The sequence below is a fragment of the Prionailurus bengalensis genome, chromosome E4, assembly GCF_016509475.1.
Source record: "Prionailurus bengalensis isolate Pbe53 chromosome E4, Fcat_Pben_1.1_paternal_pri, whole genome shotgun sequence".
Taxonomy (NCBI): domain Eukaryota; kingdom Metazoa; phylum Chordata; class Mammalia; order Carnivora; family Felidae; genus Prionailurus; species Prionailurus bengalensis.
Genome location: NC_057360.1, coordinates 63,045,154 through 63,071,538, shown reverse-complemented (window position 1 = coordinate 63,071,538; position 26,385 = coordinate 63,045,154). Strand labels below are relative to the sequence as shown.

Here is a 26,385-nt window from a genome sequence, read left to right as displayed (position 1 = left end):
TTAGAACAGCTCATCACTGGCCACCCCCACGGCCACCAGCACTGCCGCCAAAGGCATGCTCCCATCGCGAGGACTCTAAGTCTCAGTCCTTATTTGCCAATAATGCCCAAGACTTTGAATTTTAAGGGCAAAATCTGATTGGCCGAGCTTAGGTCACACGTCTGTGTCCTAGTGGCCAGAGAGCTGGGAGAGAAATTATGTCTCCCCTTCAGGCTTCTGCGGTTTTTCCCTCACAAAACCCCACCAACAGACAAGATATTCAAATGCTGGGTAGCCAAAACCAACAGCCAGTACTGTAAAAACTAAGTACAAAATCTTAAAGGTTTAGGGAAACTAATTTGAAAGTCACATAACCAAAATGAAAGTGGTTTAGTAACCTTAGGAATGTACTCCATGGCTTATTTTACTGGTAATAAATATCAAGAGTATCAAATTAGAAACTTGGCTTTGATCTCTCCTGCCTTGTGCCTTATAGCATACAGGCCCTTAAATGTCGTCCTCTCCCCCCACATCTTCTCGGGGCCCCTGTAACCCACGTTGGGATTTAGGATGGCAGCCTGGTCAAACCAGGGAAGCGAGTGGAGGCGACATTACCACACCCCCTGGTAGGAGCACATTTCTGGGAGTGAGATTGGGCTCAGCTTGTCCTGGGGGGATATTAGGAAGAGCCGTGACCTGGGGTGGGGGTGGGGGGTGCGGGGGAGGAAGTGGGGCAGGGAAATTACAGTCAGAAGAGCAAACTGAGTTGAGGCGGGAGAAAGTGGTTTTGGGCCACAACAGACCCAAAGGGCCCGAGTGGCTGGGCCAGGCCGGGGACTGGGAGGGGCCGGAGACATGGCATGTGATGGAGAGAAGCAAAGAAAGGCATGTGTCGCATAGACAGGGGCTGCCCAAATCCTTCCCAAACTAGGCCTGTGAGAGCTCTTTTTGGTTGGATTTTTGTTTTGTTTTGCTGGGGTTGGTTTTGGCTTTGGGACTAGGGTTTAATTCTATTTTTCAAGGTGCTTCTCTGCCAGAAGTCCATTGGGAGGTCTCCACAGAGGAAGAGACCATGTGTAATTTAAATAACACTGGAGTTTTTTTTTTTGCTTGCCCCTTTTTAAGACTGATTTTGATGCAGCGACAAATCTAAAAGAAATCCAATTCCCAAACCTCATAAACGTGATAAGTAATGTAAGGCCTTTAATGACATCTCTTGAAGATACCGTAAAGAGAATTATTAAATAAAACAGCAGCAGTGTCCCCTTGCCCCTCCCTCCCCACCCCTCAAACACACACCGTAGAGTCACTGCCCCTTCTCTCCCCTGTCACCCAAAGGCAGCAACCCAGGCTAGCCCTCTCTTTCCATCTCTTTTCCACTCTTCCAACTTCCAGGCACTTCTTCCCTGCTAATAACTCATACCTTTTTAAAACCAACTTAACTTTTTTCAGCTCTCCTCTCCATCTGTAACCTCACCCCTACATGCAGTCCAGCAGTACTTAAAAAAAATCGAGTAGAAGCTTTGAATATCTGGGCTTCAGTTATTTTTCCCGTCATCTTTTTTTTTTTAAAAGATGTATTTATCTACTTAGAGAGAGAGAGAGAGAGAGAGAGAGCGAGAGAGAGCGAGAATCCCAAGCAGACTCCACGCTCAGCAAAGCCTGACTCAGGGCTCGATCCCACAACTGTGAGGTCATGAGCTAAGCTGGAATCAAGAGTCAACACTCAACTGACTGAGCCACCCAGGTGTCATCCCCCCTCCCCCATTACCTTTTAAATTAAAGAAACTTAAATGTGAGGGAATCTTCTTTTCTTGGTCGAATTTATAGAGAATATCTCTGACAGTTGGCGGTAACATTTGTGAAAAGGAATAGTGGAGATCACGGTGGAAAAGAGGCCAGATCGGAGGGACTGAAGTATAAAGAGCTTCCATTTCTAGGCTCAGAGTTTGGATCAGTAGTGAGTGCCCGTCACTGTCAGTTTCTTTATTGAGCGGTGGGACAGTGGCTCTCAGCCATGAGGTCGGATGGAAGAAATCCGGACAAAAGTATCTACATCCGTGTCCGTGGTCATCCTACCCAGTACATGTCATCAAGGACTACTCTGACCTCAAATTTTTTGATCCGTTTTAAAAAAATTATCAGATACTAATACGTTGCCTGGGTGGCTCAGTCAGTTAAGTGTCCAGCTCTTGACTTCGGCTCAGGTCAGGATCTCATGGTTTGTGAGTTCGAGCCCTGCATTGGGCTCTGTGCTGGCAGTGTGGAGCCTGCTTGGGATTCTCTCTCTCTCCTTCTCTCTCTCTGCCCCTCCCCTGTTCTCTCTCTGTCTCTCTCTCTCTCTCTCAAGATAAATAAACATTTAAAAAATTATTGAATACTTACAATAGTGCTTTTCACTTGCCAGTTACTATTCCAAGTGCTTTCACTTTTCTTGTTATTTTATTTTATATTTGAGAGAGAGAGACTAGGAGCAGGGGAGTGGCAGAGAGAGATGGAGCTGAAGCTCTGTCAGCACAGAGCCTGATGCGGGGGCTCCAACTTAGGAGCAGTGAGATCATGCCCTGAGCCGAAGTCGGACACTTAACCGACTGAGCCACCCAAGCACCCCTCCCAAGTGCTTTAAAGTATTCTCTTGTTTAATCTTTATAAACAACCTGTGCAGCAGGTATTGCTGTTGTCCTTGTTTTACTGATGAGGAAACTGTGGCACGGAGAGGTCGAGGAATTTGCTGTAGGTCCCCCAGCTGGAGATGGGAGTGGCAGAGGCAGGATTCAGACCCAGGCAGTCTTGCTCCAGAGTCCGTGCTCATAGTCTCTGTCGACACCATGCTGGCCAGTGCTTGTGAAAGCAGTGTCATCCAGCCATCTGCATCAGAATTGCCAGGGATACCTGCACAATTTTGGCCCACCTCAGACTTCCTTTAGGGGGCGGGGACCCTGGTGCCTACGTGATGAAGGCCTGTATGATTCCGATATGTATCCTTTGTTAAGAACTTCTGCTTCAGAAGGACCCGCTACTGTCGGTATGTTCACTTCTGATCTCGGCTTCCTGTGGCCAGAAGATTAAATGCGTTCTGAAGGGTAGCTAATCATTACAGAACTTAACATTAATACTGTAATACCTTAGTTTGCCTTTGGAGCCATCCCTACCTGAAATGTAGCTGAAATTCTTTCTTAAACAATACTGGACCAGACACTGAAAACAATTTTCATTCCTTTTCCACAAATGCGTTATATGTCAGAAATTCACTTTAAAAACTGAATGGGGGGGTGCGGTGCCTGGGTCGCTCAGTCGGTTAAGCGTCTGACTTCGGCTCAGGTCATGATCTCGGTGTCCATGGGTTTGAGCCCCACGTCGGGCTCTGTGCTGACAGCTCGGAGCCTGGAACCTGCTTTGGATCCTGGGTCTCCTTTTGTCTCTGCCCCTCCCCCACTCACTCTCTGTCTTTCTCTCAAAAATAAATATTAAGAACGGAATGGAAAGTGAGAACTTGATGTTCTGTTTGTGATGAGAACGCAGAGAAATGTACTAGGTTCTGGAAAGTACACCCTTGGTGAGACGAAGGGAGAACTCGTCTGAGCTCCTGTGGAACAAGTGAGTGTAATAGCACCCCCACCTTCCTTAGCAAGGCTGCAGCTGGAAACTCAGCTTCCCCTGTGGGCCAGTCGTTCAGTTAATAACCCAGGATCTCAAGAGAAAATTTGTCCACAGAAGTAGAAAAATCAGATGATTGCAGATTATAGTGAAACCTTTAAGAGCTTTAAAAGAAACTTTACAGGGCTTCCCCCCCCCCCCCCCCACTTGGTGGTTTGCCTTGTCAAGACCAATGTTTTCCTAAAAGGTACTTTAGGAAGATTTCCTAGTCCTTCCTATTTCTTTGTGTGAAACCCAGATCGAAGTTCCTTTGGAAGGAAGAGCAAGGTCTTTAGTGGAGACTGGAGGACTGTCCAGACACAGAATCGTGTGGGAGAGAGAACTTTAGAATGGTGTCTCCCTTCCCTTGCTGCTGGGATAGTCCACACACACACACGCACACACACGCACACACACATTTGAGACCACTTACACAATTTTACACCATTCTTGTAGTTCCTGCCTAGAACCTTAAAAAATTATTTTGGGGGGGAGGAGGGAAAAGTAAAAAACTATTCTTGTCTCAACCCGACATTCCCCCCATTTTGTACAATGCAAAGTAAAATAATTTTCTTAGATATTGGAGTTGAACTTTTTCTTTGAGGTGTTTCCTCGTAATGTCTCTTCTCAGAGAACTCATTGGCTCTGTTCACTGTAGCCTCTCCCCCCCCCGCCCCCCCCGCCCTCGGTCTGGCCGCTTTGGTAGCGTATCTGTAGGAGGCGATTTAATCTTTTACAAGTTCACTTCCTACCAGCAGTCCTGAGCAAAGTGGATTTTCTGAAATGAAACATCTTGTAAACATTACGTCCGACAAACTCCTAATGGTTAAAGTCTCCATGCATTTAGTGTTTGACCTTTCTCCTTAAGACAGTTTTTTGGATGGCCACACTGTTGGCACTCAACAAATGATGATTAATGACAAGTTTGAGGGGTCCTAATTCATTTCCCTCAATCACACACTGTCCAGCTTTTGAAAAAGCTCTGTATTAAGGCTGACAAAGTTTTGAACTTGATTAGCTTGAGTTATGAAATGGAGTAATGTGAAATACAGGGTCAAAGACTTGCTGGCCTGATTCCTGTTCAGAGCATATAACCAGCATTTTGTCTAAGAGCTTTCTCTAGGGAAAACAACCCTGACCTGATTTAGAAACACTTTCCCTGCAAACTCTTATTAACAGAAGAATGATTTGGAAACATTCTTTTATCCTTGGGTAAGTATTTACAAGAAAGCATTTTGACCAAGAAACTAAATTAACTCGACTTTTATTTTTTTAAGTGTTTGTATATTTTGAGAGACATTGAGAGAGCACTTGAGCCAGGGAAGGGCAGAGAGAGAGGAAGAGAGAGAGAATCCCAAGCAGAGCTTGGGCGGTGCCTGACTCGGGGCTCAGAACTCAAGAATTTTGAGATCATGACTTGAGCCAAAATCAGGAGCCAAGAGTTGGACATTCAACCGACTGAGCCATCCAGGTTCCCCCAAATTAACTCTACTTTTAAAAAAGAGGCATATCGGGGCACGTGACTGGTTCAGTCAGTAGAGCATGCAACTCTTGATCTTGGGGTCATGAGTTCGAGCCCCACGTTAGGTCTAAAGTTTAATTAAAAAATTATTTTTTTTTTAAAGAGGCATATACAGCGACTGTTAGGTTGACTTTATGAAATTACTGATGCTCGGCCCACCCACAAAAAAGACGGTTTTGTTGTATGGTACAACCTTACACTTTTTTGTGTGAGTAAAAGGGGAGGTCTCAGTGCGTTCAGCAGGTTCGGGGGCTCCTGCAGAGTTTGATATGAGAACCACATCTTAAAATGAGTTTGTATCTATTAGGATGTCAAGCTGATTTTTCCTTTGGTGACCTTGGCAGCATCTATCAGATTTGAATGTAGTGTCAAAGTTTTCCTCTTGTCAAGTGTAAACCTTGGCTCACTCTTGAGCCATCTGTTGTGCACTCATAGTTTTGATTTATCCTTCCTCTGGCCGACATGCATACGAATGGTGCTGATACAAGCTTAACATTTCTTTTTATTGGTCTGTAATTGTATTGCATACATTAGTGGCACAAATATTGCCTTCATATTAGCTATTTATAGTAACCATTTCTAGTTTGGGGGTGAGTAATGTACTTTGCTTGTTTTTACGATAACGGGAAGCCCTACATCCTAGACATTTTAATAGACTTTTAAAATGATTACATTCTACTTCGTTTTACTACCTCTGTTTTTTTTAGTTTTGCTGTTGTTGTTACTTTTTTTTTTTTCCCAGGACATGTCACTGTATGTGTCTGTATATATTTTTTTAAATGTTTATTTTTATTTTTGAGACAGAGCATGAACGGGGGAGGGTCAGAGAGAGAGGGAGACACAGAATCCGACGCAGGCTCCAGGCTCCGAGCTGTCAGCACAGAGCCTGATGCGGGGCTCGAACCCACGAACCGCGAGATCATGACCTGAGTTGAACTCGGACACTTAACCGACTGAGCCACCCAGGCGCCCCATGTGTCTGTATATTTTAATGATTTCAAATTTCTTACCTTTGCTTTTTAATTGTTTTAATATATGGACACATCTGATTTCCAGTCAACAATCAATATGGCTCTTAGAAAACAACATACATTCAGAATGTTTGACTTGGGTAAATTGCTTTGAAAGGCCTGCTTCGGGCCCTCCTGTTTCCAAGCTTTGATATGCTTGTCTCTTTGGTAACTTGAAGGAGACTTGGTGAGGTGAGCCAGGGAGAGTGATAATGGAAAACAAAAGCTCCCCAGGGGAGGAACATAGATTAGAAAAAATTTAATACGAAGCTATTTTTGAAACGAGGATGGATGCTGTTGTTAGTTTTGATCTGGTTTTAACTGTTTATGTTGGAAAACCAAGCCCATCTCTGGAATCCAGTGGACACAGACCAAACATAAAATGTTAAGGGGCCGTTGTTGTTAGCATGAGCCTGACATGCAAAATTTGACTAATTGAGGCCCATGTTGATCCAAGGGAAAGATGGTCGGTGTCATGGTGCAGCCTCTTGCCGACGGTTTCTCTCATCCCCAGGAAACATCGTTGGATATTAAATACATTTCCTTTCTATCAAGGAGAAGGGGCTCCAACCTTAGGTCACAGTTTCCTAATACAAGAGAAGCTGTCTTACCTCATACAACAGAGACTAGTGGATGATCTACGAGCTAACAAAATTGGTTAAAGCAGGAGATTGTTCAAATGTATATTTTACAGTGGTTTCATTTAATTATATAAATGTGGACTTGTTTGCCAAGTTCTGATGTAGGGCCAACACCTTTTCTTTTCTGATCCACGAGAGCCCCATATCACCTTTCTTGTATAAACTGCACTCACACTGCATCAACCATAATTTCCAGGGTCAGTTACAATTCCTTTAAATTAGAATAAGAACTTAAAGGCACTTTTGAAGCAATCTGAATGCAGACTGGTATGGTTTTTTTCCCCAGTCTTTTGTGGTTGTCTTACAGTGAGTGGATTTTTTAAACTGTTTACTTTTATTAAATCTTGTTCTCCTTTTCACACATATTTAAAAATCAACTTCTGTATTTTTTTAAATTACACAATTACACTAACAAATACAATTTAAAAAAAATTGTAATGTTCATTTATTTTTGAGAGAGAGACAGAGTGTGAGTGGGGGAGGAGCAGAGAGAGAGGGAGACACAGAACTCAAAGCAGGCTCCAGGCTCTGAGCTGTCAGCACAGAGCCCGATGCGGGGCTCGAACTCACGAACCGCGCGATCATGACTCGAGCCGAAGTCGGACGCTTACCGACTGAGCCACCCAGGCGCCCCTACACTAACAAATACAATTAGCAAAAGTAGTTGTGGGGAAAAAAACACAGCTAGTTGTGAATGTTCAGTTGTACCATGGGCATCAGCCAGTATGTTTTAGAAAGGAGTAGGGTCATTTAATCTCGGCTGTCAGTTTAAATTGAGGTCAGTTTTGACTCTGCACGGACATGTAGAATCAACGTTTGAGAACACTTAGTACTACGACCTTAATTTTATTGTGAATTACCACTGTAACCTTCAGCAGAGCAAATGTGGTTCTGTTCTTTTGTTAAGTTAGTCTCCAATGCTTTAGCCCTCTTGAAAAGAGAAGAAACATAACTTTGGATGCTGCGTTATGCACTAATATTTTGGTTTTCTTCTAACAAAGTGCTTGGAAAAGGGAACCGGGAGAATTGTCATGAAAATAGCATATTTTCTCATGCACGATATTGCGTAACATCGGAAAACTGATGCTTTATTCTCACAGTGAAATGTTTTGGTGTTTTCCCACCAGTGTTTCTCTGACTTCTTCTGGGAATAAAAATAACAATGTGTTGATGATAATATCTGTCCACAAAGTTTCCTCCCCAAAGATACCCCGTGGTAGCTCAGTCCTTGTAGAAGCTTTTCAGGAGTGTGGTTGAAGATATCCTAAAATTAGTAACAGTGCCAAAATAAAGCTCTTTTGTTCCTGAAAATGTCATTGATAAAATTAATGATATGCTAATTAAAGAAGAGTGGGATGAACACAGCTGGGGAGAAAAAAGTGATTCAGAATCACTGTTGTGTCAAGGGCATTTAATTTGAGGAAGAGAAAGTAAATGTGAAATGAACTAACAACACTCTCCCAGACGTGTGTGTGTCTACATTCTTTTTTTTTTTTTCTTTTTTCAACGTTTTTATTTATTTTTGGGACAGAGAGAGACAGAGCATGAACGGGGGAGGGGCAGAGAGAGAGGGAGACACAGAATCGGAAACAGGCTCCAGGCTCTGAGCCATCAGCCCAGAGCCTGACGCGGGGCTCGAACTCACGGACCGCGAGATCGTGACCTGGCTGAAGTCGGATGCTTAACCGACTACGCCACCCAGGTGCCCCTACGTTCTTTTTTAATATAAGCACCGTTGGGATTTGTACTATACCAGCTTTGATTCCCTGTGGGACACGAAAACTTGAACTTGATAGATGCCCTCCCCCATTTGCAAACTTTAATAATTAGAGGTAAGGCTGGTGAACTGTAATAACTGTTATGCATTCAAGATGTGATTCTTCTTTTTCATAAATAATAATGTGTTTTTTGGCCTCCTCCTGCAAAAGTAACTACTTTGAAATTTAATGAAGAAAGAAAGCAGGAGACATTATGTTCAGAAGATCACGTTTAAAAACAATGTTTAGTATGGCATCTAGATTTGAGCCGGAAACTCAGATTTAAGTCTGAGCCTGACCTTAACCCGTGGCCAGTGGAATCTGAGCGTGTTTATTTTTATAGTCGCTTTAATTTGGGGCTTGCGAGTTTGTTGGTTTGTTTTCTCATTCGATTTTGGGGGCCCTGAAGCAGTGTTTTAATTATAGGAATTATCGTATTTATAATTTCCATGGCATGAAGATCAGCAAAGTTTTTTTTTTTTTTCTTGGCTATATTATGTTATCTTACCCAGAAATGTGTGATCTTTGTGTCTAACAATGCACTTAAAAAAAAAAAAAGAAAAAAACCCCGTGCTGCCTCTGCCGTGTTGGAATCCAACAGAACAGCTTCACTCATCTTTACCCTGCTTTAAAAAAAAAAAAAAAAAAAAAAAAAAACTGTTCTCACAGAAATGTTGCCTTGAGTTCAACAAAGTACAAGCAGTTACTGGAAACGTGTTCTGGACAGCTCTGTTCATGTATGTTCATTTCAATTTGATTTTTGCATTCTAGATTTTTTTTCCCCCCTTAGCTTTGCTGATCATTTCATTTCATAATCACACTGACCCTTGAACCAAGTTGCACCGCATTTTTGTCACCCTCCGCTCTGTTCAGTCCTGCTGGTAGTCTTACGTCACCCGAACGAGTGATGAAGCAAGGGGGCAGAGGAGCAGGAGAAGGAAATGAGGGTTTAATAGCAGGGTGGGCTCTGTGCTCCCTTAAGTGGAAACATTAATGTACGTTGTTGTCTTTTCTCTTTTTTCCTTTTGCTGTGACAATTCCTGTTTTTGCTAGGAAAAAGGAGCTCTCGATGTTCAAACAATAGTTAATATTAGAGTCCTCTGTCATTTATAGTCTACTTCAGGATACCTGCGGAGGTGCATACCTCTTTCAAAACACCCACACTCCCTCTTGTTTGAAGCCAGACTCCTCTTGGCGTATTCGTACTTTGAGTATTTGTGTGCTTGGAAACCAGAAACTTCAGATGCCACGGGTCACTTATAGATGATCAGAAGTTGGCAGTATAATATTTGGAACTTTAAAATTGTGCTAGACATGCATTTATAATTTTCTTTTACTCTTCCACTGGACTGAGTACTTTTTAAGGGCAAGAACTATACATCTTCTTTGATATGTACCTGTTGCTTACCCGAAGAAGTCTAATACTTGGTTGTTTCAAGGGGAAAAGGGGAGGCTAAGCAGGCAAGGCTCCAGGCTCTAGCCTTAACATCAATCAGAATCTCTATCTTATGTGTTGGTAGTTTTGGATTGGGACTTGTGGGGCGGGGGGGTGGGGGTGGGGGTGGAAATGTCCCTCTTCTTTAAAAAAAAAAAAAAGGGAAGATGATTCTATTGAGTAGATTAATTTCAGGATCTTGTGATACTACCTCGTCTAGCTCCCTCGTTTTACTAGAATTAAAATCCTGTTCTGGGCGCCTGGGTGGCTCAGTTGGTTGAGTGTCCGACTCTTGATTTCGGCTCATGTTATGATCCCAGGGCCATGGGATTGAGCCCTGCGTCAGGCTCCACACTTAGCGAGGATTCTCTCTCTCTCTCTCCCTCTCCCTCTCCCTCTCCCTCTCCCCCTCTCTCCCCCTCTCTCCCCCTCTCTCCCCCTCTCTCCCCCTCTCTCCCCCTCTCCCTCTCTCCCTCTCTCTCCCTCTCTCTCCCTCTCTCCCTCTCTTCTTTCCCTCTCCCTCCCTCTCCCTCTCCCTCTCCCTCTCCCTCTCCCTCTCCCTCTCCCTCTCCCTTTCCCCATCTCCCCTGCTCAAGCTGTCTCTCTCTCTCTCTGAAATAAAATGAAAAATTAAAAAAACTCCCTCCATTCTGACTCCTTGACCAATACTCTGTGTGGTGTAGCACGGCATGTATGTTATTAGAATGTGTGAGTATTCCAAGACTACTACATAGACCCGGTAATGATAGACACTCCGTAAATGTTTGTTGCATCGTGAATAAATGAATCATGAGATGATTTGTAGTTAATGACCTCTCTGCCAAGTTAAAGAAGGTCATTTTTTATGATCCCAATGAAACGTTGGCATGTTAGAAACTCTGATTTTGGCCTGTTATAGGACTAAGCCAGTTGTTACAACAGATTGTTTTTTTGTCATTCTTAGGATCACCTGCTATTACCAGCTACCACCCATAACAAAACCACAAGACCAAAGATGTCAATTGTATTACCGGCAATAAACATAAATGGTAAGTTGAAGTTTTGGTTTAATAACAACATGAGATTGCTTTGCTTAACCAATATTCTCTGGATTAACTAAAAGACATTTAAAATGTTTGCTTGGTCAGATATATATCCCTGCATTAATTTTGAAACATTTTCCACTGTTTTTACAAAATACTAGTTTTAAATTCCTATACTCTTTCTAAAAATAGCTCTTTTAAAAAGTAAAAGATTTAATTGAAAGTTACTTTTAAAATTACTGTAGTTTTAAGAGAAAAAATTCATTCTCTTACGTACAAAATTGGAAAAGTTAGCATCTTGACTGCTCTACAGACTTATTTTCTGTGACCTTTCTAGTGATACACATAGTATAAGAGGCCTCTGCCGGCTTCTGAGAGTGAACTTGCAAGTTGGGTTTTAGGAACTCCGAGCAGTTTCTTGTATTATATAAATGGTGACATGATTCCCAGACCAAACATCAGAAGCCTATTTATGTTTAGTCCATAATACTGATGAATTTGATTTCGATAGTGTCACGATTGCATTTTGTTTTCCTACTAGTGCTGGGTATTACCGAAAACACAAATAATGTTGTAACACCTTGGTATCATCTAAAGATGTTAAGGCATCTTGCTCATAATCTAGAAAAAAGAAAAAAAGAAAAGAAAAAAGCCCAGAAACCACTGTGGTCCAAAGAGAAAGTCCCATAAGGAATATACGAAGTACTAAAGAAATTTAGTAAAGGGGAGATTATTTCCAGCTGGGTTCTTCATGGAAAAGAGAAAGAGCTTACTCCCAATGCCAGCTGTGTGTTGTAAATGAGCACAGTGTATATCGTTGGCTAATTGCTTTCTCTGACACATCATATTAGGGCTCTAATGAAACCGGGGGGACTGGCCATCCTTCTCAAGTCCATTTCTCCGACGTAATGGAACTACCCGTACTTTTTCTGTCTAGGAGCAGGAACCTCACAGTTTATGGGTAAGCCAAAAATGAAAAGCTCCTGGAACTAACCTGTAGTTGAGCTAGTTCACATTCTGACTGACGGGCGTAGTTAAACAACCACATACAATTATTAAAAACCAGAACGAAACAAAACAAAAATCACTGGGATTCTAGATAAATTCCAGTAAGATTTAGTCTTGGAGAAAAAGTATTGGATATTCACTGTACATTTTAAGACCGTAGAGGACTATAGAATTTCAATGAGCCGATTCCCGACCGCTTATTAGAAATGCTCAGGAGGCAGCTTTATAGATATAAAAGAAAAACTTTGCTTTGCTAATGTCTAAAAGCATTATGACATTTTCTTAGCCTTACAAAGACGTTAGAACACATTTTTAAAAAACAAACAGACCGGAACACCGAGAACCTCCCTTCCTTCAGTGAAGGCACACCTCCAAAGCTTTCATGGAGCAGTCCTACAACTACGTCAAGAAGAACAGCACATTCCGAAGACTATGTTTACACTCGAAAGAAGATGTTTAGGAAGTAATCGTCTATTCTTATTTCATGGGTACCTAGGTTTCTGTGCTTTGAACCATAATAGATTTAAGTTCTGGTCAGCTCACGCTCAGAAAGGCTGTTATCTAAGCTTCGAAAGACAGAATTCACGGAATCTTGTTCTGATATTATGTTCTTATGCAAGAGAATGCCCGGTGTCATTTTTATAACAGTGAGCTATCCATAGTTATTAAGCCAAAAACAATAAGATGCTGTTCCACTCTGTTTATCTTGGCCCGGGGACCAATTTTTGCAAATGAGCCTTTCATGGGTTTAAAGAATACAGTCACTTAGAGGATCGTTTCCTTTTTAATCTGGCTTGGATTTCTTGGTAAATAAATTCAGTTTTTTCCTTTTTAGAGTACAGGGAACCGTTTGAAAAGTTAAGATTCAAAGTCAAGAGATACTGGTTGAACGTATAGCATGTGCTAAGCACCGTGTGGCGTCCTCGGGCTCCGTTCTGAACGGTCCCTTCACTGTTTGCTCTGGGGATCCGTCTCACGTTAGAATCTGATTTTGCCTCCTCCCCTCGTGTGCCTGTGAGCCTGCAGGTGGGGTGGGTGTATCCTTGCTCCCCGCGGCAACTTCCACATCATCTCTCCTCCTTTCCCCCTGACATCTTAAACTGTATAAAATCAGGCTTTACTCCTCTGACCCCTGTTTGTTGCCGTCCTCCCCCACCATCACCGATGACTCACCGTCACTGCTTTTGCTAGCTCTCTGTACAACTTCAGCATCCGCACAGAGGATTCATCCAGCACCCCCGCCTCTTTGGACCCAGTTCCCATCCATATGGTCATCCTCTAGACCTCATCACCATCACTGATGCACTGACTGCCCTTGAAAACCCATCTCCAAGCATCCCACTCCTCCCACTGCCCTTCGTGGCTGGGCAGGGCAGTTTGTTCTTCCATAGCTCGGCCGCCTCATCGGCGAAAGGAGAGATGCCTTATACCTTTATCTTCGAGTTGGCGAGAGAACGAAATGAGCGAAGGCGCTTTAAATAGCGCCTGGCTCTTCTCTGGCTCTTCTCCGCCTGGTCGCGCGTGCCCCTGGGTCACGGTCGTCGTTGTCACGCTCACCGTCACGGGAGGGGTTTCCTTCCTTTTGGATCCCGCGTCGCGGCCCCTCTCATGATTTCAGACCCTTGGCCTCTGCACCGACACTTCCTGTCCTGCGAGGTCAGCGTCTTCTCCGCCCCATCGCTACACACAGCGTGTTAATACCGCCCGGGTGTGGGGCGGCCCTCCCAACGCCCAGGTTCCCTGTGGCCCTTCAGAGAAACACTCTTGGAAGGGTTTGCTCATCTCTGGCTCTCTCCTCCACACTCACGTTGTGGGTTTTTTTCTGAACCATTTTGAGACCGCGTTGCAGACACTCTTACATTTTACCCCTGAATGCTTGAATATGCATCTGCTAAGCAGGGGGTATTCTACATAAACACAGGAAAGTGACTACACTTAAAAAAAAAAAAAAGTTTGGGGCACCTGGGTGGCTCAGTCGGTGGAGCATCTGACTTCGGCTCAGGTTATGGTCTTGCAGTTCGTGAGTTTGGGGCCCACCTCTGGCTCGCTGCTGTCAGCCCAGAGCTCCATTTCACATCCTCCGTACCCACCCCCCCGCCCCTTCCCTGCTCACGCTCTTTCTGTCTCAAATATAAGTAAGCATTAAAAAAATAAGTTTAGGGGTGCTCGGGTGGCTCAGTCGGTGGAGCATCCCACTTGGGCTCCAGTCGTGACCTCACGGTTCATGAGTTCGAGCCTGGTGTCAGACTCTGGGCTGACGGCCCGGAGCCTGGAGCCTGCTTCAGATTCTGTGGCTCCCTCCCTCTCTGCCCCTTCCCAATTCATACTCTCATTCTCTCTCTCTCTCTCTCTCTCTCTCTCTCTCTCTCTCAAAAATAAATAAACATTAAAAAAATAAGTTTAGCGTTGATACTATACAGTTTAACATATAGTCCATTCACATTTCCAGTTGGCCCCCAAAATACTCCTTACGGCTTTTTGTGGGGAGGGATTCAGAATCCAGACACCATATATTACACCCACTTGTCACCCCTGTTTAGCACCTTTTCATCTAGAACCCTTGCCTTTAAAAACAAAATTGGTCTTTCATGATGTATACACCTTTTAGAAACCAGAGTTATTAAAGTATAACGTCCATACAGTAAAAACTAACACTTTTATGTATACAGGTTAGCGAGTTTTGACAAATGTAAACGGTTGTGAAACCACCACTCAATCACGATGCAAACGTTTTCCTTACTTCAGAACGTCTCCTTGTACCCCTTCACAGTCATTCCCCTGAAGTCCGTTTTTTGACATTCCTTCCTCTTGAAACGCTTCATTTTATATGCTCTCATGAAACCCTGGCTCGTCTGGGTTTCCTTCTGTGTCTCCTCCTCAGTCAGCGCAGCCAGCTTCTCTGTGAGGACAGCACGTTTGTCTGTCGCGTTATGTTTGCCAATTACAACCCGGCACCTACCACCACGTCTGGTGCGTAAGAAGATTGCAAGACGAGGCACTTTGATCTGTGCTAATTCAGGTAATGCTCACCTGCCAGCTAAGTGTTATCGTCCTTTCATGGATGAAGACGGTAAAGCTCAACAAAGTAATTTGTGCTGCTTGTACAGCCACTGCATCCCCGAGAGCCAAGAGCCAAGAGCCGGGATTTAAATAGTGTATAGAATACATCCTGATTAATGAGTATATTGTTACTTCAGTGTTAAAGACAGATATATGAACATCAAAAATGATTGGGATTCCAGAATTTAAGGTAGATTTTTATACCGCTTTATCCCTTAGGGGGTAAGGCTGTGCACATTCGGTGAGCGCAACATAATGCAGTGTGATTCGTGTGTTTTGAATTTGATAGGCTCACGCTTGTTGAATGACAGATTAATTGAGTAAGGTAAATGCTATTTGGTCATTACTTTGTGGTCACTTGAAAGATTTTACTATTTTAATTCTTCACATGATTAAAAACAGTTGGCAAGCACGGTTTTTCCAATCTTTTGAAATGCAAATTAATTTAAATGTGTACTTAGTTCACCTTTCTACCACATTGGTCGAGATTTGGAATTCACGGTAAAGAGTGAATTGAAATTATTAACCTCCTTTTCAATGCTTGTTGTACAAAGGAAAATGCATGCAAAAAATGGAAGGGGGCGCCTGGGTGGCTCAGTCGGTTAAGCGTCCGACTTCGGCTGAGGTCGTGATCTCGCGGTCTGTGAGTTCGAGCCCCGCGTCGGGCTCTGTGCTGACAGCTCAGAGCCTGGAGCCTGTTTCAAATTCTGTGTCTCCCTCTCTCTGACCCTCCCTCCCCCGTTCATGCTGTGCCTCTCTCTGTCTCAAAAAAAAAATAAATGTTAAAAAAAAAAAAAATTGAAGTACAGAACTCTCCAAGATCCATAAATTGGATTTCTTTGGCCTTATCGCAGGTATGAATTTGTATCACTTACAATCTGAAGAGCGTAAGTTATGTGCACACAGAAACGTTCGGGCACCATTTGGAAGAGCAGAGGTGTAGAGGACCATTTGGAAGAGCAGAGGTGAAGAGCAGAGGACATCTCTAACAGCAAAGTTTTTCATCCTGAGCAGTGTAAGGGCTTGAGAAATTTGAATGAAAGATATTTTCCACCATTTCTGAGTGCAGAAGTTACGTGTAACTTGCGAAGGAACATGAGTTGTGGGCTTGATCCCTCTCGCTGACTCAAGTGGTGCCTGAGGCTTTGGAGAGGGTGATAGAAGGCATGAAATCAAATTTTGTGGAGCCGTGGCTGTGTGTCGTGTCCTGGACAGGGATATTTGGGAAGAGGAATTTGCTTTTCCAATTCTGGCAGAGTAAATTAGATTCCGAAGTCAATATCGGGTCTTAAACCATAACGTATAATGATTCTCCTTCGTGGTTTTGAGCTGTGGAAAAAAGTCTGTACAAGAAATAGCTAAAGAGACTAGGATATGGGTGTGAAACTCAGGCCGTTTAGAAAATAGCAGTTACATCATTCTGTTTTCTATGCCAGTTTAATTTTTGTAATTTACTTCATTTTGCAATCCCTTTCGTTACTGAATTTCCTTTGTCTCGTATGACCTTTGAAAACAGGTTAGTAAAGCTGTAAGAAGGGCTTTCTTTGAGGGAATTCTTCACACTGAAAATTATTAAAGTAAAATAAAATGCTAGGTATGCTTTAAAAACGCTTTTAAAAAATGATTGCAGATGGTTGGCAGAGCAGTGGATGATAAATTAAAGGCTATTGCTATTTTTAAAGAAAGGATTCTGGAAGTTTTCCTTATACTATAAGTCAACATTTCCTGCTTTTAAATGATTTCCACTTATGTTGTGGTAAAACTGTTCATTTCCTTTCTTTCTTTCTTTCTTTCTTTCTTTCTTTCTTTCTTTCTTTCTTTCTTTCTTTCTTTCTTTCTTTTTCTTTCTTTTCTTTTCTTTTCTTTTCTTTTCTTTTCTTTTCTTTTCTTTTCTTTTCTTTTCTTCTTCTTCTCTTCTTTTCTTTTCTTTTCTTTTCTTTTCTTTTTTCTTTTTTCTTTTCTTTTTTCTTTTCTTTTCCTTCTTCTCAACAAAATAGACCATAGTAGAGATCTTGTTTTTAATGGTAGCTGCTTTGTAAGTATCTTTCACAGAGAATGAACACTGCCATTAGCAAACAGGTTCCATAATTTGACCACCGTTTTCACGGATTGGGTTTTACTGTTCTCCTGCCCTCTGTGTGTCATATACCTAAGTTAGTGTCATACCTAAGTAATAAAGAGAAAACTCTAACTCAGATCCTACCCTGTCCTTAGTAAGGGTTCACGTAGATGAGCAAATGACTGTAAGGCTAAACTGTATTTATATTTAATCTCGAAGTAATTTCCACGTGAAGAAAATTGAGAAGAACTTACTAGCAATGAAACACCTTTTTAGTTGAAGAGGACGTAATAGAAGGGCAGGAAGAAAACCAACTAAATAAATGTGTTGGTTCTAATAATAAGAGAATGTTGATACAACTGCTTTTGATGATCACCGGTTTCATAAAACTGTGATCCCGAAGAAAATGTATTTGGAAACTGGCCTGTTTAGACATGTTCTACACAAGCAGGCTGGTTGTCCAAGAGAACTGTGCCTGGAAGTTGTGCCTTTTACTCTTGTAAGTCCATTTTTTTTCTTAAAGGTCTGCAAATTACCTACTTTCCTACAATACATTTGCAAGCTTGCATTTCCTTTGCAATTTATTCCATGCCAGTGCTCTATAATTGTGTCCAGACAGTTGAGTGGAGTCTTCTGTTCATACCACGTTTTAAATTTCTTAAAGATGCACAACTATTTGACTTTTGATTCACTACTGAGACCAGTAGCAAAAATTCCCACACTGAGAATTTCTCCTGAGAAAGGGAGAAAAATGACACTACTCACCCGGAAAAAAGACTGTTTTCTTTCAGGGTACATCTGTAGATCTGTTAATTATGTGTGACTGGCAGTAAAGTGATGAGTGTTAATATTCACCATACTGGCTATGATAAACCATACCTTCATAAAGACCTAAGTTTTCACTTCAGTTCCTCGGATTCAATTGGCAGTTTCCTAGTGGAAGATAATCACGTACACGAAGCAGAATATGACTCAGATTGTCTTTAGAGTGTAGGTAAAATTTGGCTCATTTCCTTAGGTCCCTTTTTAGCCATGCTAAATCACCAGCTAGGCCTAGACCAACAGTGGCGATTTAGATCCGTTCTAAACCAGAAACAACGTGCTGATTAATATTTTAAGAGAAATCAGTTAAGTACCGGCTAGTTACAAATCCTAACGCTTCTGGCATAGGATAAAAAATTTGAATATATGAGAGGTGATAGAACCTTGGTGACTAACCTCGCTTGGTACCTTGGAAAGCAAAACTTGAACTGGACTGGAAAGGAAACTTAGAGTAGGATAAGGAGAGAAATATGTATTTACATAAGGACTGCATTTAGCTGTAAGTAACAGAAAACCTTAACTAAGCATTGGCTTAAATAAATTGGATTCATTTTTTCTTCTATATTAAGAAGTCCACAGCAATGAACCGGTCTAGTTGCCAGTGTTGGTTCAACAACTTAAGGATGCTAGGACTAAGGTTGCCGCAGATGTCCTCAAAGTGGCTGCTGCAGCTCAAGCCATCGCATCTGTATTCCAGGCAGGAAAAAGGAGGAGGGCCTGGCGTCTTTCAGGAAAGCAAACATTGTCCAGCCATTTCTAGCAGACTTCACTTATGTCTCATGGGACATAAACTGGCTCACGTGCTTATGCCTAACTTCAAGGGAGGCTCAGAAATACAATGTTTTAACCAGGCACACTGTGATCGGAAAAAAAACACGTGGACTTCTCTTAGCATGGAAGAAACGGATACCGAGTGGACAGATCAGCAGCAGCTGCTTGCCGCGGCACTTCATCATGTGCTCGGTTGGGATTGAGGAAAGCGTCTGGGAGGAGACGGGAAAGAGAGGACGCGTGTTGAAGAGAGTGAGAAATAGTGTTTACTGCCTGAGACGCAGCTATATGATTGAGGCCATTAATGAGCGAAGGAAATGACTGACAGCTCTCCAACATAAAAATTACACCGTGAAAGCTGTATTAAGAGACGGCTGATTGGGCTGAGGTCTGTAAACGAAAACAAAAAGTTAGGAGGCAAGGGGAGCTGGGATGCATTGCAACAGTGTCGGGGTGAGGTTGTTAAAGGCCTGGGGTGGAGAGAAAGGAAAAATGTCCAAAGACATTGCAAAGGAAAAGTCTGTTGCGCTTGGCAGCTGAAGGAGGGACAAGGAGAAGCCGATTCCGTGATTCTGGAATAGCCGTCCTGTGGCTGTTTCTTGCCACCCTCATTTCCTCTGGTTGAGGTCATCAGGGCATCCATGTTTAACTCCTCCCAAACCGTTCGGTTATCTCCACTTGGCATAGCCTCTCCTGAGCCCTCTTGTACAAAGGAAGTCTGAAAGTAGAGGTGGGGAAGGGGAGAAGGAAGGTGAATGCCGGACCTGCCTTTCTGTACTTGAATGCCTCTCACTTTGTCGAGAGTGATGTTGCTCTGGAGATTTACTGGCAGTTGCACAGGTAACTTTTTTTTCAGGAGTAGTTTGTCTTTTCTGTATTTGATTTGCCAATAAACTTTTTAATCTGTGGGAACGTTTGCGAGTCTCGGGAGATTTACGTCGGCTCGGCTTGCACTGCGCCTTCTCGGATATTCGTACTTCTTTTCTTTCTTCACCCAGAGGGGCCAGTTCCCGAGACCCCTGCACCTAGCCGACCTTCCGAGTCCCATCAACTTTCACTGAGGCCACTTTCCCTCTGTCTCCCTTGCGGCGAAAATCTGTTTCTACTCAAACAGATGGTTTAGCTTTTGACTAATAAAAACTAGAGATCAGCATCTATTTGAGCCAACAAAGTTGGTTTGAGCTTCCTACTACTGACTGTTCAAAATCTGAATCATTTCTTTATTTTAACATATTGAGGTCCTCCGATTGGATTTTCCTTTGTGCTGGAACATCAAGGGTCTTACTGTAGTGTGTCGGAAGATTGAACCATCTCACATCATCTCCAGTTTCTGTCTTTCCGAAGAACTACTTAAGCTCAGGGCTCAAGTCCTCGGTTTTCTCTTCTGCCATGATAGCAGCTGGACACAGTAGGGATCCTAACTTTCTGTGGAGCATGACAGATCATTTCTTTGTTATTTAAGACACAGCTGGGGACGGATGCTAGGCCAGCATCATCTCAGGGATATACGTGTCACAGACGCTGTCATTCTGTCCACATTGGAGAATGCTCCTTTTCTTGGGCTTTTACAAGTAAAGGTTAAAGCATCCTCAGAAATCTAGGTTTTTCTGAATCTAGAATGTTGCAGCTGACAATATGGATACGGATCGTTAAAACTTTCGCTTTGGGAATCTTGAGCGAATCAGACAAGAATTGCCTTTGGACTTAACCGAATATCTGTAGAGATATTTTCTTCCATGTTTATTACAGATTTTACAATCTGAGACAATCGCGTGCCTTAAACATAAGATTTAGATTAAATAATGAGGCAAATGTGAACCGTACAATAGTTTGTTGCTAGGAGCGGAGTTGTTAGGAGGACCGTACTGTTATTTTGAGGATGTCTAAAGCCCACCGCTTTGTTTTCATCCTATTTACCATACGGGACAGGACCTTGTGGGAAATGTGATCCACTTGGTATCCCTACAGTAGAGATTAGGACAAGGAAAGACTCATTAATATTCATGTTGTCCAGCCATGAAGTACCAGGGTTAAAAGGCATCCAGGGTACAGTCATCCAGGGTAACTCCCTTCCGGTGGTAGGATTTTCTCCTGCAACACTTTGCTCCGTGGCCAGCCACTTTAGATACGGTCCCCTCCGAGGACGTAGACTGCCTGCTTTAAATAGCTCTGGCGATTTGGAGATGGTTCCTCTTCTGTCTCTTCCTTCCTGTGCCTGCAAATCCACAGGATTATATATAAAACTAGTCTTTCTTCCACACGACAGACCTTCAGCTACTTGTAGTCCGAAGATTTCCTCTGAGGCTTCAGACACCAAGGCCTTCCAGTTGTCAGAAGCTGCTCTTGTGACCTGGGTTCTGAGACCAGGGTGTCTCAGTCCTGGGTGGGTTCAGGTTTCCCGCCTCTGAAGGAGGGCTGTGAATCCTGAACATAATGGAGTATCCCCAAAGTCTGTGGACTGTATTTCAGTTGGGGACAACAAAGTGTTTTTCCCGGTTACACTGTGGGTTTGGTCCGTCCCCTAGTCCGTGGCTCCTTTCACGTATATTACCACCAACCCGTGTCTCTTCCATTTTGCTTGCTGATTTTGATTTTTGGGCCATTTTTTTATCCTGATTTAACATCTTTTTGATAAAGTTTTTTTTGTTTTTTTTTTTTTTTTTTCTTAAATCCCTTAAACATTCCGGGAAAGCTTTTCTGAGCCCACAGAACGGGTTTGGTGCCCCTCCCCCACCTCCACTGCCCAGAATACTCTGAACTCTTATTTGTGTAACATTCATATTATTTATCATCAGTAGCTTATTGTCTGACTTCACTGCTAAACTGTAGGCTCTTCAGGGTTAGGGACCCTATTTGTTTAATGTTTTTCGTTAGTCCTAGTGCCTCCTGAAAAACATGTGCCTAACACACAGTAGGTGCTCATCAAAATGGGTTGGATTGAGTTAAATGTGTACAGCCTCTTTGTCATTGGCATCTAGGAAACGATACCATTTCTTCATACCAGGTACTGCCATGTGTATCCAAGAAAAAAAATGTAATTAAATAAACAAATACACATACACAGAGTGATCTTTGAACTGAATCCTGAAGGACTCATAGGATCGGCCAAGTGTGCGGGACGTTCTGGGAACAGTGGATATCAGAGAAAGGAAACTAGTTAGCCTGCATGGGAGATTAAAGTAGGAGTTAAGTGCCTGGGCCTTGAAGTGCAGAGGAAGCCAGAGAGGCCAGCAGGGTTCGGTTCACAAAGGCCTGTAGGACAAGATGTGGGGTTTTGGGTAATAGGGATCTACCAAAAGATTTTGGGCGGAGGAGAGGCACTAGTAGAATCATGTTTCAGATACTTCCCTGACAGCAAGGATGGATGGGGGGGGTGGGGGTGATACTTTTACAGAAGCAACAGTTAGGAAGTTACAATCATCTGGGCAAGAAACAGCAGTTTGAACACACACACAGATTACGTCACAGTTTCTGGGGGCCAGGGATGTGGGAGCAGCTTAGCGGGGTGCGTGTGGCTCTAGGTCCCTCGTGGGGTTGTAGTCAGGCTGTGGGTAGAGCCGAAGGTTTGACGGGGGCTGACGGATCTGTTCCCAAGCTCACTCAACTGTCGGCAGCCCGCTCCAGCTCCTCACCATGAGGGCCTCTTCCTGGGGCTTCCCCAGAGCAACTGATCCGTGATCCAAGAGGGCAAGAGAGTGAGAGAATGAGAGAGCTCCTCAAACAGAAGCCAGTCGTTTAAACCCGGTCTCGGAAGTGACACGCCGTCTCTTCCCCACAGGCTGTAGATTACACGGACCGAACCTGGCACGTTGGAGGAGGGGCTGCACCAGGGTGCGAACACCTCGAGGTGGGGCTTAGGGGCGGAGGGAGCATCTTAGGCCGCTTACCATGCTGGCTTGTCACAGCGTACAGAGAGTGAGTCCAGAAGTCAGGAATATTGTGGGGGTTTTATGGAGACAAAAGGACAGAATACCTCTCCTCGAATCTAGCCTGTTCATCGTTTCTCCCAGCTCATTACTGCCTAGTGCACTTGCTTGACTGGAAGGTCAGATCATGGAGCCCCCACTGTGAATGTTAAATAAGGGTTAGTGTGCCATCATGGCTTCGCTTCCTGAGCTCTGATAATCTGGTCCCACGTTTGTTTTATCGCGTAACGCGGCTGTCGTTCAGGTTCACACATGGCCATCACATGGCACTCTGCTATACATAACGCACAGATTTTGGAGGTACCCTACCATGTGATTTATGCCTTCAGAGAGCTCATAATCTCACTGGGAAGCAGGACCTACGTAGACCAGAGAGAATCTCAGAGCTGGAAGCCTGAGACAACAGGCAGGAGGGGGATTATGGAAGGCAGGAGACAGCAGCCTCCTGACACAGGTAAGAAAACAGGTGGAGGCAAATGACTGAGGGGCTGTGACCCAAAGCCCCGTCTTTACATCCCCCCCCCCCACCCCAGGCACAGCTCGTGAGTTAAATGTGAAAGGTAATGTTTTTCCTACCACAAGGACATTCTTGGAAAGCAGAAACCATTTTTATATTTGAAGCAAAATGACCTAGTATTTGATGTGGGGAAAGGCGAGGCGTGTCTTAGAAGACGTTTCTGTCTTTTGTTAGAAAACCACCTCACTCCGTCATGATCACTGTGTGGCTTGGGGCTGAATTATCATACATAAGTATACACAAAATAATTCACGGTGCCACATACCTTACAGTGTTGAAAGCAGGGACCACCCTAATTGACAGTGAGATCTTTACATAAACTTTCCCGTGTGTGTGTGTGTTAAGTTTATTTATTTTTGAAGGGGAGAGAGATAGCGTGAGTGGGGGGAGAAGCAGAGAAAGAGGGAGACACAGAATCGGAAGCAGGCTCCAGACTCTGAGCTGTCAGCACAGAGCCGGATGCGGGGCTCAAACTCACAAACTGTGAGATCATGACCTGAGCTGAAGTTGGACGCCTAACTGACTGAGCCACCCAGGCACCCCAGACTTTCCCATTTTAAAGTAATAAATATCCATGGTTAAATAGTGTAAAAATTATAGTGCAAAATTATGAGTAAAGACAGTATGCAAACATGAGCTATGTGGTTAGAATGAGAGTAGAAATAAAGAAAATAAAGCATTTACAAGATCTACTCAGTATATATCTACCACAGCTTAAAATATTTTGGAGGGTTTTTTCCTTCCAAAACAAAATGCTTTTTAATCGTCCGTCGTCTATATCACTAAATAGTTTAAGTTGCAAATTCAGGTTTAGTTCCTCCGTTTTGAGCACCCACCATGTGTGTTAAGCATATCGTGGGGTTCTTTGACATACATAATTGCATTTGGTCCTCAAAAGGCTTCATGACAATTTGATCCCTGTTTCGCAGCTGTAGTGGCTATGAAATTCGGGGAACCATCAGTGAACTTTCTCAATAGTCTTTTGCCGTCAGTTTCCTGTGGCCCCAGCACTGGCTCCTGTCGGCCTTGCCCCTCAAGCACAGTTTGCGACTAGGGAAGACAGGAGAATTGAATACGAGTTTATGCTCCCATAATTCCAGAGTAACAGCTGCTGCGTTTAGGTTCCAGTCATCTATAAATATTTTAATATTAAGCACATAATTTGGCGTGCTGGCCAACCAAAAGATGACATATTTATGTTCTTAAAAGATAGACGCACTCACCCAACAGTTCCCTGGAATTTCCATGGTAAACTGAGAAGACTTTTTCACCACTATCTTAAAATAGAAACAGTAGGAAGCTTCAGCTTCCTTGCCCTCCTAAGTTTACCTAATTAAAGCGCTGTTTAAGAAATTCATTCCATCCAAGTTTACTGGACATTGATTTCAAAGTTTGCTGGCTTTTTCCATGGTACTTAAACATACTTTCCCCCCCCATTTTCTAGGAAATAAATGTTAGTCATTTCCCTAAACTAGCTTGTCCCAGACCAATAGATCAGTTCCACGTTCAAAATAAAACATACCACTTTGTAGTAAAATTAAGCAGTCTGTCTTCTCACGAATGAAGTTACTGTCTGCATTTGTATAGATGTGGCCCTGTGTTTTCCCAGGAAAACAGGCCTGCAGTGAGACTAAAATAGCTAGTAAAGTTCCTTTAGAAGGACCAGGCTGTGAGGCGCCTGGGTGGCTCAGTCAGTTAAGCATCCAACTCTTGATTTCAGCTCAGGTCATGATCTCACGGTTCGGGAGTTTGAGCCCCACATTGGGCTCTGTGCTGACGGCATGGAGGCTGCTTGGGACTCTCTCTCCCTCTCTCTGCTTCTGTCTATCTCTCAAAATAAATGAACTTAAAAAAAAAAATGGAATAGGCTGTGAACATGAAAAATCTCTTGCTCCCTCAGTTGAGTTCAGTTAATCATGTTCTTCTCACACATTCTAGCAAATGTACTGTCCTGTTAGTGTTGTCTTCTCTTATCCCACAGAGCCTCATTCGGCGTACAGTTAATAAGTACTACTTTGTACATAGCCAGTTTGATTCCACATTTATGAAGAACCTACTAAATGTTAGATGTCATTTTATGAGCAGATACTATTTAATATGAAAATTATACATTAGGCCCCTGCCCTAGGTAAGCTCACAATATAATAGAGCTTTTTTTTTTTTTTTTAACTTTTTACTGCTTTTATGTGTAAGTTTTCTTTAGTTTCAAATAACGGGGTATTTAAGCAGAATTTGATAACATAAGCAGAATTTCTAGGAGAGTCAGAGGAATAGACTTCGAGGTTTGTTAAGCAAAAACAGAGCCCCAAATTACCCCATAGAGCGTGCACCACTGATAACACAGATTCCAAATTCTGCTTCCAGAACCAGTGCCATGGGTGACTCTTGAAACCAGATGCTGCTGCTTCCAGCGCCCCCCTCCCACCCCCCACCCCAGAGGAGTTTCATAGCCATGGCTTCTATTTGGTCTAGAGCCTGGTGCCTTTGGTTGGCATTGCCTAGGTCACATGCCCACACCCTCGTTACAGGGAAGCCTGGGAACTAAAGTATCTGGTACTGTGCTGGAAAAACCTATAGCCCTCTTCTCCTGTATCTTCCTCCTTTACTCCTCACACGGAATAATCAGGACACTTGTGGCCACCATTTTGGGGAGGCGGTCCCCTTACCAAGCAGTTCTCCATGACACCAGCTGAATGTCCTACAGTTTAGCTCAGTTCTACCTGGAGATTGCACCCGATCCCTGGGTTGAAGGGCTCCATTCCATAAGATTGCTCCCACCGCACTTCAAATGCCAATCACAGGTAGGTCCCCAGATTACCCAAAACTTCTGTCCAAGTTGGCTATAAATCAAGGGTTCTCTTGACCCCTTTCTCAGGTTCCATGAATTTGCTAGAGCAGCTCACAGACCCAGGGAAACACATTTACGAGTTTATGAAAGGATGTGATAAAGGATACAGATGAACAGCTAGATGAAGAGATATAGAGTGAGGTCTGGGAGGGTCCCAAATGCAGGAACTTTTGTCCCTGTGGAGTTGGGGTTGTCTATGTTTTTAACAGCCTAGAAGCTCTGAGGTCCCCATACTCTTGGGATTTTTTTGGAGGCTTCATGGTTCAGGCATGATTGATCATTAACTCCATTTTCATTCATTAACTCCCCCCTTCACCAGAGAATGGGGAGTGGGCTGAAAATTCCAGACTTCGAATCTTGGCTTGGTCTTTC

The 26,385-nt window shown here is 43.3% G+C and overlaps 1 protein-coding gene across 2 annotated transcripts in view; it reads left to right on the top strand.

Annotated features, from left to right (window-relative positions):
- ATF6 (activating transcription factor 6) overlaps positions 1 to 26,385 on the top strand; it is a 205,599-nt gene that overhangs the window by 140,097 nt on the left and 39,117 nt on the right. For both annotated transcript variants that reach the window (XM_043567583.1, XM_043567582.1), the window contains exon 16: positions 10,924 to 11,008. In XM_043567583.1, the coding sequence (XP_043423518.1) occupies positions 10,924 to 11,008 (85 nt within the window). The remainder of the gene's footprint in view (positions 1 to 10,923; positions 11,009 to 26,385) is intronic.